Genomic DNA, 15985 nt, shown 5'->3' with positions numbered 1-15985 from the left:
CATTAGCATAGATGTTTAATCTTTCTCAATGGAAAATACTCCTCCAGAGAGAGGTGCTGCACAATTTTGGAGTCTTCAAAAAGCAGGTGACAGTTTTGGCTAGTGGGGCTTTGGCACAAATCCTAAGTACTTGCTCCTAAACTGGGAGACCATGATCACTGTCACTCTCCAATGGGATTACTGCATTGTGCTCTACATGGGGATGTCCTCAAAAATACTTGAAAGTTTCAACCAACTCTGAGTGCAATAACATCTATAGCTTTAGACTCGCCCAGTTTATTTGGATTACACTGCTGTTGCGCAAATGGCATTTGGTTCCAATATGCTTCTGGATACAATTCAAGGGTTTGGTTATTGCCTTCAAAGCCCTGCAGTCCAGGTTACCTATCTCCAAAGGTTTCTGCCTGTCCCATTAGATTTGACATACAGGTGTGCACAAGGTCCCTCCATTGAACAACGTTATCTTGAGGAATATAGAGTCATGTCTTCTCTGCATGGTACTAGGCTGTTCCTGTGGAATAGCCTCCTCCCTGAGACCCTCGCCCTCCTGGTCTTCCAGAAATTTTTGAAGACTTAACTTTTCATCCAGGTCCTGGATAAGGATATTAAATAAGCCCAAAACAGGTACATTTGTGTAGCTGGATATGCTATATGGTGCCTTGGATACTTTATTCTGGTTTTTGGCTTGATTTGTAAAGGTTTTATTAAATTGTTTTTAATAAACATTTGTTAGCCTCCCAGATTTCATATGAAAATTGGCAACCATATAAATTTTCTTAAATAAACAAAGAAGTCAGCAAGCCTAGATTTAAGGTGTTCTCTTGGTGGATATAAATAAGCTAGTTGGAATCAATATATGACTCAATAATACTGTGTAGCCCACTAACATGAATAGAAGAAGCATGGTTATTGTGCTCACTACTATACCTGCAATATATTGAAATTTACTCTATTACTGCAGAAAGCGTCTACCTGCATATAAACACATATCTGAGTGTTTATATGAACATCAATAGAAGCTTCTGATGGACCACTTGATTTAATGCAGAGAAGATGGAGACATATTAAGTGAGGCTAGGACACGTCCCTGTATATCTTTTACTAGTATTAATTATAGACACTCTTTTGTTTGTCATGGCCGTGAGGCCCAGGGGGGCAGTAAGGCTGCATCTGATCACTGACACCCAGGGAGCAGAGGTAATTTAAGGGATGCTACAGATGTAAGTTATTTTGTATAAAATTAGGTGGATTGTGTGTATATGTTTATTTCTCTTTGTCATGTTCTGATCCAATGCTAAATAATAAATAATAACTAGTATTAAGATATTGAATTCAGGCAAAATAGCAAAATAAAGCAATTGTGTGCCAAGTAAGCCTTCATTTTGCAATTTGTTCTAAATTTTGGAACCATTAGACATGTGTAAGCAAAAAAGTTAATAATCTTGCATACACCATGACAGCATTCTGTCTTCTATGCAGCTATACAGACATGGTGATTATTTTTATCATCCATAGAGAGCTGGCTTTCCATTTTTGTTGTCCTATCTTGCGAGAAGTGCTGGCATACATAGAACCAGATTTAAGCTAAAAACAGAATGGAAGTCTCATATTGATCTTAACATGTAATGAAATACACTATACCATTCTTAATACTCTGTGGATATAGGAACCTGAACAGCTATTGTCAGCCACTGCCTCTACTACACAGCCTAGAAATGCAAGATATTTCTGTTTCTGCACAAAGCTTTAAGAGATAAATCCCATTTCATTCCCTGACAAAAGAGCTACTAGCCCTGGAATCTATCCTTGCAGCTAAATGTATTGCAAAGCTTTGAGCTTGCTACAGATTAATAGTCAAAGATGACAGGCTGTTGAAAGGGGGGAAAAAAAGGTCCTATAATGCCATTTTGTTTATTATTTATCTCAACCAGTGAATTTGTTCGAAGCAATATTCTTCCTCATATCCACATGGCAAGCAGATATAAGTTTGAGTTTAATATCAAATATCAATAGTAGATGTATACAGCCGTAATTTAAAATACCGTGAGCTTTCCTATGGAAAGTTCATCTCCAGACATGAGACCAAAATGTGCACAAAATAATTATTCCAATGTCACAGCAAAGGTGTAGTTCTCATAATCCTGTACATGCCTGACAAAATGTATACACATTTGTATATAATACAAAATACATGCCACAACCGATCTATTTAGTGTATATATGATGGCAGTCCTAAGAATGATATAAGGAGAAGAGGGCTACAAAAGTAGATTTCTCTGTGCTTTGCTCAGAAAAATCTAGCCTGATGTTGTGGACGTCTTCCTGAATGAATTAGATTATGAATCAGATTCCTCCCCAATTTCTCCCATCACATCCCATCCCATCCAAGAAAGCATAGGTAGTCCTCAGATTATGACAATTAAACTCCAAAATTAGGCTGCTAAGTGAGAAATTTGTTAAGTGGGTTTTGCTACATTTGTAAGTGAATCGCTGCAGTTGTTAAATTAGTATCATGGTTGTTAAGTGAATCTGATTTCCCCATTGACTTTGCTTGTCAGAAGGTGATCACATGACTCCAGGACACTGCAACCATCATAAATGGGAGTTAGTTGTCAAGCATCCGAATATAAATCACATAACCCTGGGGAATGCCGAAATGGTTGTAAGTGTGAAAAATGATCATGTCACTTTTTTCTGTGCCTTTTGTAACTTTGAACAGTCACTAAGCAAACTGTTGTAAGTCAAGGACTACCTGTATTTTCTGATATTGCTGGGAACTTCTGCAAGTATGAGTATGTTTGTTTGACCTTATTGATTCAAGATGAGATAGCCTGAAGGGGGGAAAGTATTTTTAATTTTGGAAAAAATGTACTTTTGAAAGTGAAAAATGCTATTTTTAAAATTTTAAAATGAGTATCAGTAAAACATAAGAATCAAAACTTTTGTTTCTTTGCAAAGTATACATTTTGGTTTTTCTTACATATCACATTCAAGTAAATGTCTACAAAACAGAGCAGGTTGGGANTCGCCCCCTCCCCGCTTTTGGGGTGGGGGAGAATTGAGAGAGAGAGAGAGACAAACACACACACACACACAAAGAGGAGAGGGGAACTGCTGGGGCCGGCCCGTATTGAAGAATATGGCCGAATTTACCCGGGCTGGCCGTATATCGGCGTATAACACGCACACATCATTTGCCCCCTATTTTCAGGGGGAAAAAGTGCATGTTATACGCCGATAAATACGGTATTTATATCACATTTTCTCCCTGGCAGTTTTATCCTATACTTTTTGGTAAAGGAATCCTGGCTATGAAACAAAATATAATTAGGCAGAACTACTTCTCTAACCTGAAGGCCAACAGGGCAGAACTGAGGAGAGATACTTAAGTATATTTTCACCTTTTTTCATTTCTAAAGAGTTTCTTTTGTGCAGAACATGAAATAATACAATAAGACCAGTTTGTTTGGTCTTCTCAGTGCTACTCAAGTCACTTCTTTCAATCTTTGACACAAATAATTATAAAGGGTGGCAGAAAAAGAGGATTCCATGTTGGGTTTTTCTGTAAAGATGCTAAGCCAAAGTTTAATATCGGAGGGAATAGAAATAATCCTATGGATGTTGTCCATGGGACTATAGGACTATGGATTACATATATATAATGTTCAGTTCTTTGTTTTGGAATTCTTAGAATTGGCATATTCACCAAAAAAAATGCCAGAACTGTGGTCTTTATTTTATTTTAAGGAAAAATTGGAATATGGAAGGTTGGTAGTCCTCATTTTTTTTTGTAGAAGATGGCCAAGCCAAGGGAGGGGTCAAACGTGTCATAAGTCATGAGTTCCTGTACGCCCATAAGAGATCTAAGTCCAGTGCACCTTGAATGCCTTCTTATTCCAGCTCATTTTCCTTGACAGTTAGTAGCTCAGATTTTTGTAGAGATCTTAAGCTTGCAGTAAATCTTTATACCCATTTGAACTGCCTGAATCTGATTTCTCTGGTGATTGACATTTTTAAACTTCACCTGAACGTGCATTTTCAGGTACTCCTTAACTCTGTTCAGGCCACTGTTATCAAATTGTCCTTTTTCTGAGCACAATTTTGGTCAGTTTATGAAAGCATTATGATATTGCCATCATACATACAGACATACATTTCAGAATTATGGTTAATGATTTGAGCTTCGTCAACCGCAATGTACCTGTTTAAGTCACGATGTATAATTGGCTGGGTAAGATTGTGAAGATACTCCATACCTTTAGCAACATCTACTGCAATGATTAATTTGGATTGCAAGTCGAGGTTTCTGCAATGAAAAGAATAAAAAAAAAGACTTGCCTTCATCAAATTAGAGACAGGTGAAATGAATTTGTCAGACTTCATGATTAGTAAGTAAATTGACAACTAGTATTTGTCATAAGCAAATCAATTTGTCTCTCTAAGCAATTTAAAATGAGAAATTATCTCTAATTTGAAATAGGTTTGTTTTTAATTAGAACTTAGATAAGTTATTCATTTACCTACTATTCTAATTCCTCTTCTAATATCTTCCAGTGATAGATTTGATAGTCCAATGATCTTTAAAAAAAACATGGGGGAAAAGACCAGGTAGAACATGCCTCACAATGAGCATGAGCATTAATTACTACTAGGATGTCAGAATGATGATAGGTGTATTGTGAAAAGGATGCAATTATGTAATTTGTGCTAGTCAAGGCACAATATCTGATGCAAGGATGTAAGTAGCATCATTTGTGAAATGATATCACGATCTCATTATTTGCCCACCTTGTTCCTCAAGAACAATTCATGTTGTTCCTGGAAATTATGCTCATGCTTTACTAATCTCGTGGTAAATGGAAGCTCCCCTGAGGCAGGTGTAAAAGGAATAGATTTGTTATTTTCATGGAGGAAGCCTAAACCCAATCGTTATGCATAATCCTTTCCTGTACCTATTAGTGTATTGCAAATGTTTCCGAGACAGAGAGCAAAATCAGATGGCAAACATATCTATTAATCAATATGGAGAGAATAGATGGGCAAATGTAGAAACACATTTGCCTAAGATTCTTTATGATGGAGCTACTGTTTCCTAAATAACAATCATAAATAACTTTTGCTGACTATTTTCAGCCGTATTTTCAAAATACCATTGGTGTACTTGTAACCAACTCTCTATTTAAACCCTGGAATGGAGAAACTTATCAGATCAAGAAGGGAAATGTTTGCTTATTTGTTGATTTGGTGTTTTCTTTTTTGGATTTTTTTTTTTAAATCTCCAGTATGATCCCTTGAATAATAATGAGTAAATCAATTCAACCAGGCACTCCAATGGAGAACATGGCCTATGGATAATAATGACGGTAATGGCATTAAGTGAAATTTCAGCATGCATAGTAGTCCATAAGAGAGCAAGGGACAAAACACTTTCATGCAATATTGCAACATAAATAAAAGAAAAATGGAGCTTGTGTTATGATGTCAAGATGGACATCATGATTAAGGAGGAATTTCCTGAAAAACAATTAATTAGTGGAACGATTTGCTTCCAAAAGTTGTGGGTGCTCCAACACTGGAGGTTTTTAAGAAGAGATTGGATAACCCATTTGTCTGAAATGGGATAGGGCAGTGGTGGCAAACCTATGGCACGGGTGCCAGAGGCGGCACTCAGAGCCTTCTCTGTGGGCACACGCACCATCGCCCCAGTCCTAGGCCTTCAGCTGGGTTTTATAAAACTTTTTCGCTTTAGGCCTCTGCCACCGTGTGCAAAAAAAAAAAAAAAGTTCAATCAGTCGATTTCAACTTCTCGCGGAGAAAAAAAAGATCTTGCAAAGTTGGAATTGATTGATTGAACTTTTTAGTCCCACCCAGTCTGCCATTACCATTGCAGCCACGCCCACCCAATGGGCCACGCCCAGCCAATTGGCCACACCCAGCCAATGGGCCACACCCACACGGCACTCAACGATGGATAAGTGGGTTTTGAGTTGCAGTTTGGGCACTCAGTCTTAAAAGGTTCACCATCACTGGGATAGGGTTTCCTACTTGAGCAGGAGATTGAACTAGAAAGACCTCCAAGGTCTCTTCCAGCTCTGTTATTCTGTTATTCTGACATCATATTAGTTTCGTTGTGATAAGGCAGGGGTGTCAAACTGGCAGCCTGCAGGCCCAATGTGTCACGTGCAAGCCACGCCAACCCCAGCTCCGTAAAGGCTAAAAATGTCATGATACATCATGATATGCCATGTGACATGATCGAGTTTGACACCCATGTGATAAGGAAAGGATGCCTGTATCAGCATCTCTGATTTAAAGTCATGACTATAGAGAGTGAGTTGACTTATGCCGGGAAGTCTCCTGAACCAACACCTGCCAGAATGAAATTTAGGCATGGATTATTTTTCCAACTGGTTATCTCTATTGATGAATTTGTGTCAATATAATTGAGAAAAGTTCAATATTTTTTTCCAAAGCTAATTGCCACAGCCTCCCTATGGAAAGGTATATGAAATAATCTGTGACTAAAATAAAAATAAAAACTCTACATCAGGTGAATGATCACTACAGTTTATTAAATCGGTTAACTGGATTTTTAGTAACAAGCAACTGCTTTTGTGTGTCTTGTCTTATATTGGAAGAATATATAAGTAAGGTATATATTCTTGGAATCAGAAAGATATTATCACCAGGAATTATTAGGTAGTGGCAGTCATTTACTGGGAGCTTAAAACTATAGCTCAGATCTGAAGCAGAAATTTTTGCTGTTTCTATAGGTTCATGAACCCTGCTTGACAATGTCACTGCCTCTAAGAAAGTCCACCCTCTCTGTTTTATACCTCTCTGTTGTAATATGCAACCTACTCATGCTCTTGACTTACTCTACTTTCCAAGCTGCTAATTCTGCCTATATTTTTGCATTGTACATTTTACTTTTTTCTCACTTTCTTTCATACCAGTGTCACTTATCACCTTTCCCCCCTCCTTCTGCAGTTCTTCCTCCATTGCCTCATCCCCTTTCTTCATCTTTCCTTTTAGACTGAGTCACTAAGGAGTTCACTCTACTTTGATCATCTTCTCTCTTCCAGCTAACTATAGATAGGGTCATTGTGGGCTTTGGACAAGTTCATGGAACCCATGCAAGAAGCTCTCCTTGAGTGCTGACCTCTGACCAATCCCCTCTGCCTTAACATGGTTGGGAGTAGCTACTTACTTGATGTAGGTCAATTTACCTTTTTTGTTCATGCAACAGTGAAAAGAGAGAACCTCCAGATATATATTGAGTGACTATGGCAAATTGACTTGGATCGTCCAAGCAAGCACCAACAAATTGAATAACACAAGGGTGATTGAGTCGGCACAGAATGGAAACTTCACGGCAAAACATATCGACATCTGATTTAGAGCAATAGGTATTGGCTCGGTAACTGATAAAGAAAAAAAGAATATTATATATATAATAGAACTTCAAAATTGTAATTAATTAATAAAATAAGTGAAGATACTATTAATGTTACCGTTTGATTGCAACTATTTTATTTCTGCACCTTCCTTTGTACACCTTTCCAAATGATCCTGCAACAAATTAAGAACACACTGATAAGTATATGTGTGTATATGCTAAAATGAACATGTTTTTCCACTTATCTTTACCTGAGCCAATTATTTCATGGAACTCTATTTCTGAAAGCTGAAGTTGAAAATGGGATGGCAAGCCAGCACGAAGTAGGAGAACGTCTGCCTTTTCTGTAAAGCAAAAAAATGTGTACTAAAAGCCTTGAATTTAGCAGCAAATAAATTACATACCATAAAACAAATTTTCATGCTATGAAACAAATAAATAAATTGCCATCTTTTTTACTATTATACATTGGTTGGCTAGTATCTCAGCTCCTCTTTGTTTTAGTACCTTACAATGAGTGCACATAATAAACAGATTTTCAACATCCTATCCATCTTAGAGCTTTTCGGGTTTAGAAGCTTATCACTAAAAGAACAGTGCTTTAGTTCGTATGCATATTCTATCTGCATCATGTAATGGCTGCAGAAAATCCTTTATACAAGGAATTAGTTCCTTTTCTGTCTAACAGAAGCTGTTTCTATTGCCAGCTGTTATAAAGCTGTTTCTATTGCCATTGCGATCTACTGACTCTTGGAACTAGATTTGATACACAACTTAATTTGCAGACTAACTTATTGATCCGCATGCTCTGCTATAAGAGGTCTATCCAAACATTTCTCAAAGAAGCATTTGAATATGTCTTCTAATCACATGAGCAGGGTAAAACTCTTAAAGAACCCAGAGCTTTTATCCGGAAAGAAAATTAAGAAAGGAAATGAATCAAGAGAATGATTGACTTGTTTTAGCTTTAAACATACACATAATATTAAGGAATCTCTTAAAATTAAGGTGCATTAAATTAAATGAAACATACTTATGTTATTATCATCACTAATTTTGGAATATATGAAAAACAAATCTCAGTAAGAATGATGTCTCAGTGACATAGGAAGTATTGCAATAATGTCAGTGAATACTTCATGCTCTATGCACTACTTTTCTCAGTTACAGTTCTTACTGAATTTAAGCCAAACTTCCAACCATCCAAATCACTGACACTCCTTTTTGAGGTATTTCCACATAGCACTTCTCCCCCAATTTCCCTACAAAGAGGCCTGAGAATGTCCCAATGACAACGATAATTCGTGATGAGGTCGTTTTGAATTTCATGGCTCAGCTGACAACTGCTTCCTCCACCTGACAATGCACAAACCCACAAATCAAACACCAGCTTGAGTCACAGGCTTGTGCAATCCTCATGGTCCTCTCTTTGCTACTGCATCAATATAACAAAAATAAAACCATTCTCATTTTAAAGATGATGGTGTTGCACCAAGACATGTGGACTGTAGTATAGGAAGGCAGCATGAGAAGTCAGGGAATGGGAAAGGCAGAATTTCCTGCCAATGGAGAACGTCCTCTATTCATTTCAAAGGTTCTCTTTCCACCCTCATTCCTTTAGCTCAGCAGGAGAAACTTCAGTGAATCTTCTCTTCTGTCCATCGATAATGGCATGTGAGCGTGAAGCTTCACAATTAACTTGGAAGTAGTGGACATGTTACATGAGTAGTGGCTCTTAAGTAGCTATGTTAAACCCTGATCTGTCATGGTTCCGATAGATGAAACCCATCAAAAGAACTTCAAGGCAAAATTCTTCATTAAAAAACATTTTATTCGGGAAACAAAATATTAGCACTCCATAGTTGAACCCAAAAACTAAATTCCCTTCCCCCAGATACAAAGTAACAAAGTACAATTCCCACCCTCAATGAACTGTCATAAATCACATTCCCCAATTAGAGAAAAGCACGGGCTTCCTCCCCAGCTCCTCAGCCCGCCAAAACATTATCAGCTTGTCCTTGGGTTCCCACAGCAGTGTTATCGTTATGACTAGCTGAGCTTTCATTCCAACCCCCCTCCCTGCTGCACCTGATTCCTAAAAGCAAGAAAAAGCATAGAAAAGGAGAAGAGAAAATGGCTGCATTTTCATCAGTTGTCAAAGTGGGAACATCCAATGTTAGCACAAGTTGAATACACAATACTCTTAAAAACAGTAGCTACTAAGCATAGCCTATCATAAAGCAGACTTTGCAATTTGCTGGAACATTCTTATATATTCCCTTCCACACCTTATTATGATTTGCCTCATCTATACTTTTCTCTCTCTTACTGAAATTAGTCCAGGATGGAATTAGGCAAGAAAATCTTATCTACAGGTGTGGGAAATGGTTTGAATACAGCTGTTTCAAGTGAGTCATATACAGAACAAAACACATGTGTTTGGGATGTTTTGATGGTGACATTTTCTTTTGAGTTTAGACCAAAGTATGACTGATTTGCATATAAAGAATGTTAAGTATTTTGTTCTGTTTTAGGTCATGTAATTGTTGTTCTCTTGCCTCTTATAATTGGGCTGTTATCTTCTGAATTCTCCTGCCTAGACTGGTGCAGCAGAAAGGGCTATCATAACTCTAGGGTTATTGGTTAATCTGTAAGTGGGAGCTGGGTGCAGTTGTGGAGTGAATCAGCAGGAATTTAAAGAACAATTGTCACAGTGAGAGAACCATTCAGGATCTAACTGCCACTGAAGAGAAACTGAAGGAAGGATTGTTTGACCACACCATGCTAATTGTGTCTGATCAAAGAGAAAGGGCATAATCTATTGAAGATAGAAAATCCCTCAGATGAGCAGGCCTATGCCACAAAGGGTTTATAGGTGATAAACCAGCACTTGCATTGCACCTGGAAGTTATTTTATAAACCAAACGTGTCACACAGGTAAGAGAAAGGAAAACTATTCCAGCAGATTATGCTCCATTTCTAACCCTCATAGGTAGTTTATTCTGTCTAAATTTCAACTTTGATTTAATTTAATGGAGTGGGTGATAGTTTTAATTAGACAGAGAGAGGATGAAAGATGTTTTATCCATCTCTTCACTGTCTTGCTTTTCAANGATAGCCTGAAGGGGGGAAAGTATTTTTAATTTTGGAAAAAATGTACTTTTGAAAGTGAAAAATGCTATTTTTAAAATTTTAAAATGAGTATCAGTAAAACATAAGAATCAAAACTTTTGTTTCTTTGCAAAGTATACATTTTGGTTTTTCTTACATATCACATTCAAGTAAATGTCTACAAAACAGAGCAGGTTGGGAGGCTGTTCTAATAATAATCACCTGCACTCCCACTGAGTTAATAAATCAGGATGGATGAATTAATTACTTCCAAAATTATCTCAGGCATGAGAATGAGTTGATGTCTTTCAAATCAGGAATTAATTATTACAACGAAACTCAAAAGTTGCAGGCGGTTTTAAGAAATGAGCTAGGAGAGATTACTTCCAAATCAGTGGGCTACTTCATCTCCCCTGATATAATTGGCAGAGCCTGGCATCAAGAAAGGATAAGAGACATCAAAAGTATTTATAAAACTATTAAATGCCAAGCATAAGACTTCTGCATCAAAAGCTAAGGGACAGACTTGGTCTGCTTCAAGAAGTTTCAATGGATCAATTATCTCCCAATGCTGAGCGAGTTATATCTCAATAGGAGATAAACAGATTTAATTTTTCCCCTCCAGCCTTTATACATTCTTCCTACAAGTTGTTGGCTTTCTATTGCTACCTGCCTTCAGTTCCTAGTCACATACACTCAGAGACATGTAGTCAGAATGGCAACAGACTATTTATATCACATTTTCTCCCTGGCAGTTTTATCCTATACTTTTTGGTAAAGGAATCCTGGCTATGAAACAAAATATAATTAGGCCGAACTACTTCTCTAACCTGAAGGCCAACAGGGCAGAACTGAGGAGAGATACTTAAGTATATTTTCACCTTTTTTCATTTCTAAAGAGTTTCTTTTGTGCAGAACGTGAAATAATACAATAAGACCAGTTTGTTTGGTCTTTTGGTCTTCTCAGTGCTACTCAAGTCACTTCTTTCAATCTTTGACACAAATAATTATAAAGGGTGGCAGAAAAAGAGGATTCCATGTTGGGTTTTTCTGTAAAGATGCTAAGCCAAAGTTTAATATCGGAGGGAATAGAAATAATCCTATGGATGTTGTCCATGGGACTATAGGACTATGGATTACATATATATAATGTTCAGTTCTTTGTTTTGGAATTCTTAGAATTGGCATATTCACCCAAAAAAATGCCAGAACTGTGGTCTTTATTTTATTTTAAGGAAAAATTGGAATATGGAAGGTTGGTAGTCCTCATTTTTTTTTTGTAGAAGATGGCCAAGCCAAGGGAGGGGTCAAACGTGTCATAAGTCATGAGTTCCTGTACGCCCATAAGAGATCTAAGTCCAGTGCACCTTGAATGCCTTCTTATTCCAGCTCATTTTCCTTGACAGTTAGTTGCTCAGATTTTTGTAGAGATATTAAGCTTGCAGTAAATCTTTATACCCATTTGAACTGCCTGAATCTGATTTCTCTGGTGATTGACATTTTTAAACTTCACCTGAACGTGCATTTTCAGGTACTCCTTAACTCTGTTCAGGCCACTGTTATCAAATTGTCCTTTTTCTGAGCACAATTTTGGTCAGTTTATGAAAGCATTATGATATTGCCATCATACATACAGACATACATTTCAGAATTATGGTTAATGATTTCAGCTTCATCAACCGCAATGTACCTGTTTAAGTCACGATGTATAATTGGCTGGGTAAGATTGTGAAGATACTCCATACCTTTAGCAACATCTACTGCAATGATTAATTTGGATTGCAAGTCGAGGTTTCTGCAATGAAAAGAATAAAAAAAAAGACTTGCCTTCATCAAATTAGAGACAGGTGAAATGAATTTGTCAGACTTCATGATTAGTAAGTAAATTGACAACTAGTATTTGTCATAAGCAATTCAATTTGTCTCTCTAAGCAATTTAAAATGAGAAATTATCTCTAATTTGAAATAGGTTTGTTTTTAATTAGAACTTAGATAAGTTATTCATTTACCTACTATTCTAATTCCTCTTCTAATATCTTCCAGTGATAGATTTGATAGTCCAATAATCTTTAAAAAAAACATGGGGGAAAAGACCAGGTAGAACATGCCTCACAATGAGCATGAGCATTAATTACTACCAGGATGTCAGAATGATGACTGGTGTATTGTGAAAAGGATGCAATTATGTAATTTGTGCTAGTCAAGGCACAATATCTGATGCAAGGATGTAAGTAGCATCATTTGTGAAATGATATCACGATCTCATTATTTGCCCACCTTGCTCCTCAAGAACAATTCATGTTGTTCCTGGAAATTATGCTCATGCTTTACTAATCTCGTGGTAAATGGAAGCTCCCCTGAGGCAGGTGTAAAAGGAATAGATTTGTTATTTTCATGGAGGAAGCCTAAACCCAATCGTTATGCATAATCCTTTCCTGTACCTATTAGTGTATTGCAAATGTTTCCGAGACAGAGAGCAAAATCAGATGGCAAACATATCTATTAATCAATATGGAGAGAATAGATGGGCAAATGCAGAAACACATTTGCCTAAGATTCTTTATGATGGAGCTACTGTTTCCTAAATAACAATCATAAATAACTTTTGCTGACTATTTTCAGCCGTATTTTCAAAATACCATTGGTGTACTTGTAACCAACTCTCTATTTAAACCCTGGAATGGAGAAACTGATCAGATCAAGAAGGGAAATATTTGCTTATTTGTTTATTTGTTTAGTTAGTGTTTTCTTTTTTGGATTTTTTTTTTAAAATCTCCAGTATGATCCCTTGAATAATAATGAGTAAATCAATTCAACCAGGCACTCCAATGGAGAACATGGCCTATGGATAATAATGACGGTAATGGCATTAAGTGAAATTTCAGCATGCATAGTAGTCCATAAGAGAGCAAGGGACAAAACACTTTCATGCAATATTGCAACATAAATAAAAGAAAAATGGAGCTTGTGTTATGATGTCAAGATGGACATCATGATTAAGGAGGAATTTCCTGAAAAACAATTAATTAGTGGAACGACTTGCTTCCAAAAGTTGTGGGTGCTCCAACACTGGAGGTTTTTAAGAAGAGATTGGATAACCCATTTGTCTGAAATGGGATAGGGCAGTGGTGGCGAACCTATGGCACGGGTGCCAGAGGCGGCACTCAGAGCCTTCTCTGTGGGCACACCCGCCATCGCCCCAGTCCTAGGCCTTCAGCTGGGTTTAATAAAACCTTTTCGCTTTAGGCCTCTGCCACAGTGTGCAAAAAAAAAAAGGTTCAATCAGTCGATTTCAACTTCTCGCGGAGAAAAAAAAGATCTTGCAAAGTTGGAATTGATTGATTGAACTTTTTAGTCCCACCCAGTCTGCCATTACCACTGCAGCCACGCCCACCCAATGGGCCACGCCCACCCAATTGGCAACACCCAGCCAATGGGCCACACCCACACGACACTTGACGATGGATAAGTGGGTTTTGAGTTGCAGTTTGGGCACTCAGTCTTAAAAGGTTCACCATCACTGGGATAGGGTTTCCTGCTTGAGCAGGAGATTGAACTAGAAAGACCTCCAAGGTCTCTTCCAGCTCTGTTATTCTGACATCATATTAGTTTCGTTGTGATAAGGCAGGGGTGTCAAACTGGCAGCCTGCAAGCCCAATGTGTCATGTGCAAGCCATGCCAACCCCAGCTCCGTAAAGGCTAAAAATGTCATGATATGCCATGTGACATGATCGAGTTTGACACCCATGTGATAAGGAAAGGATGCCTGTATCAGCATCTCTGATTTAAAGTCATGTTTATAGAGAGTGAGTTGACTTATGCCGGGAAGTCTCCTGAACCAACACCTGTCAGAATGAAATTTAGGCATGGATTATTTTTCCAACTGGTTATCTCTATTGATGAATTTGTGTCAATATAATTGAGAAAAGTTCAATATTTTTTTCCAAAGCTAATTGCCACAGCCTCCCTATGGAAAGGTATATGAAATAATCTGTGACTAAAATAAAAATAAAAACTCTACATCAGGCGAATGATCACTACAGTTTATTAAATCGGTTAACTGGATTTTTAGTAACAAGCAACTGCTTTTGTGTGCCTTGTCTTATATTGGAAGAATATATAAGTAAGGTATATAATTAATTTCTATAAATATTCTTGGAATCAGAAAGATATTATCACCAGGAATTATTAGGTAGTGGCAGTCATTTACTGGGTGCTTGAAACTATAGCTCAGATTTGAAGCAGAAATTTTTGCTGTTTCTATAGGTTCATGAACCCTGCTTGACAATGTCACTGCCTCTAAGAAAGTCCACCCTCTCTGTTTTATACCTCTCTGTTGTAATATGCAACCTACTCATGCTCTTGACTTACTCTACTTTCCAAGCTGCTAATTCTGCCTATATTTTTGCATTGTACATTTTACTTTTTTCTCACTTTCTTTCATACCAGTGTCACTTATCACCTTTCCCCCCTCCTTCTGCAGTTTTTCCTCCATTGCCTCATCCCCTTTCTTCATCTTTCCTTTTAGACTGAATCACTAGGGAGTTCACTCTACTTTGATCATCTTCTCTCTTCCAGCTAACTATAGATAGGATGATTGTGGACTTTGGACAAGTTCATGGAACCCATGCAAGAAGCTCTCCTTGAGTGCTGACCTCTGACCAATCCCCTCTGCCTTAACATGGTTGGGAGTAGCTACTTACTCGATGTAGGTCAATTTACCTTTTTTGTTCATGCAACAGTGAAAAGAGAGAACCTCCAGATATATATTGAGTGACTATGGCAAATTGACTTGGATCGTCCAAGCAAGCACCAACAAATTGAATAACACAAGGATGATTGAGTCGGCACAGAATGGAAACTTCACGGCAAAACATATCGACATCTGATTTAGAGCAATAGGTATTGGCTCGGTAACTGATAAAGAAAAAAAGAATATTATATATATAATACAACTTCAAAATTGTAATTAATTAATAAAATCAGTGAAGATACTATTAATGTTACCGTTTGATTGCAACTATTTTATTTCTGCACCTTCCTTTGTACACCTTTCCAAATGATCCTGCAACAAATTAAGAACACACTGATAAGTATATGTGTGTATATGCTAAAATGAACATGTTTTTCCACTTATCTTTACCTGAGCCAATTATTTCATGGAACTCTATTTCTGAAAGCTGAAGTTGAAAATGGGATGGCAAGCCAGCACGAAGTAGGAGAACGTCTGCCTTTTCTGTAAAGCAAAAAAATGTGTACTAAAAGCCTTGAATTTAGCAGCAAATAAATTACATACCATAAAACAAATTTTCATGCTATGAAATAAATAAATAAATTGCCATCTTTTTTATTATTATACATTGGTTGGCTAGTATCTCAGCTCTTCTTTGTTTAATACCTTACAATGAGTGCACATAATAAACAGATTTTCAACATCCTATCCATCTTAGAGCTTTTCGGGTTTAGAAGCTTATC

General features: G+C 37.3%; 1 protein-coding gene across 1 annotated transcript in view; it reads right to left on the bottom strand.

Moving 5' to 3' along the window:
* LOC107285059 (serine/threonine-protein kinase TNNI3K) overlaps window positions 1-15985 on the bottom strand; it is a 184219-nt gene that overhangs the window by 105620 nt on the left and 62614 nt on the right. Inside the window, exons 14-17 of the mRNA XM_029283589.1 lie at window positions 15654-15746; window positions 15518-15575; window positions 15233-15427; window positions 12201-12305 (exon numbers count right to left, since the gene is read on the bottom strand). Coding sequence (XP_029139422.1) covers window positions 12201-12305; window positions 15233-15427; window positions 15518-15575; window positions 15654-15746 — 451 coding nt within the window. The remainder of the gene's footprint in view (window positions 1-12200; window positions 12306-15232; window positions 15428-15517; window positions 15576-15653; window positions 15747-15985) is intronic.

This window comes from Protobothrops mucrosquamatus, unplaced genomic scaffold (assembly GCF_001527695.2).
Source record: "Protobothrops mucrosquamatus isolate PMUCROS unplaced genomic scaffold, P.Mucros_1.0 scaffold142, whole genome shotgun sequence".
Lineage (NCBI taxonomy): Eukaryota > Metazoa > Chordata > Lepidosauria > Squamata > Viperidae > Protobothrops > Protobothrops mucrosquamatus.
The sequence above is the reverse complement of the archived record's forward strand: the minus strand, read 5'-3'. Positions and strand labels throughout refer to the sequence as shown.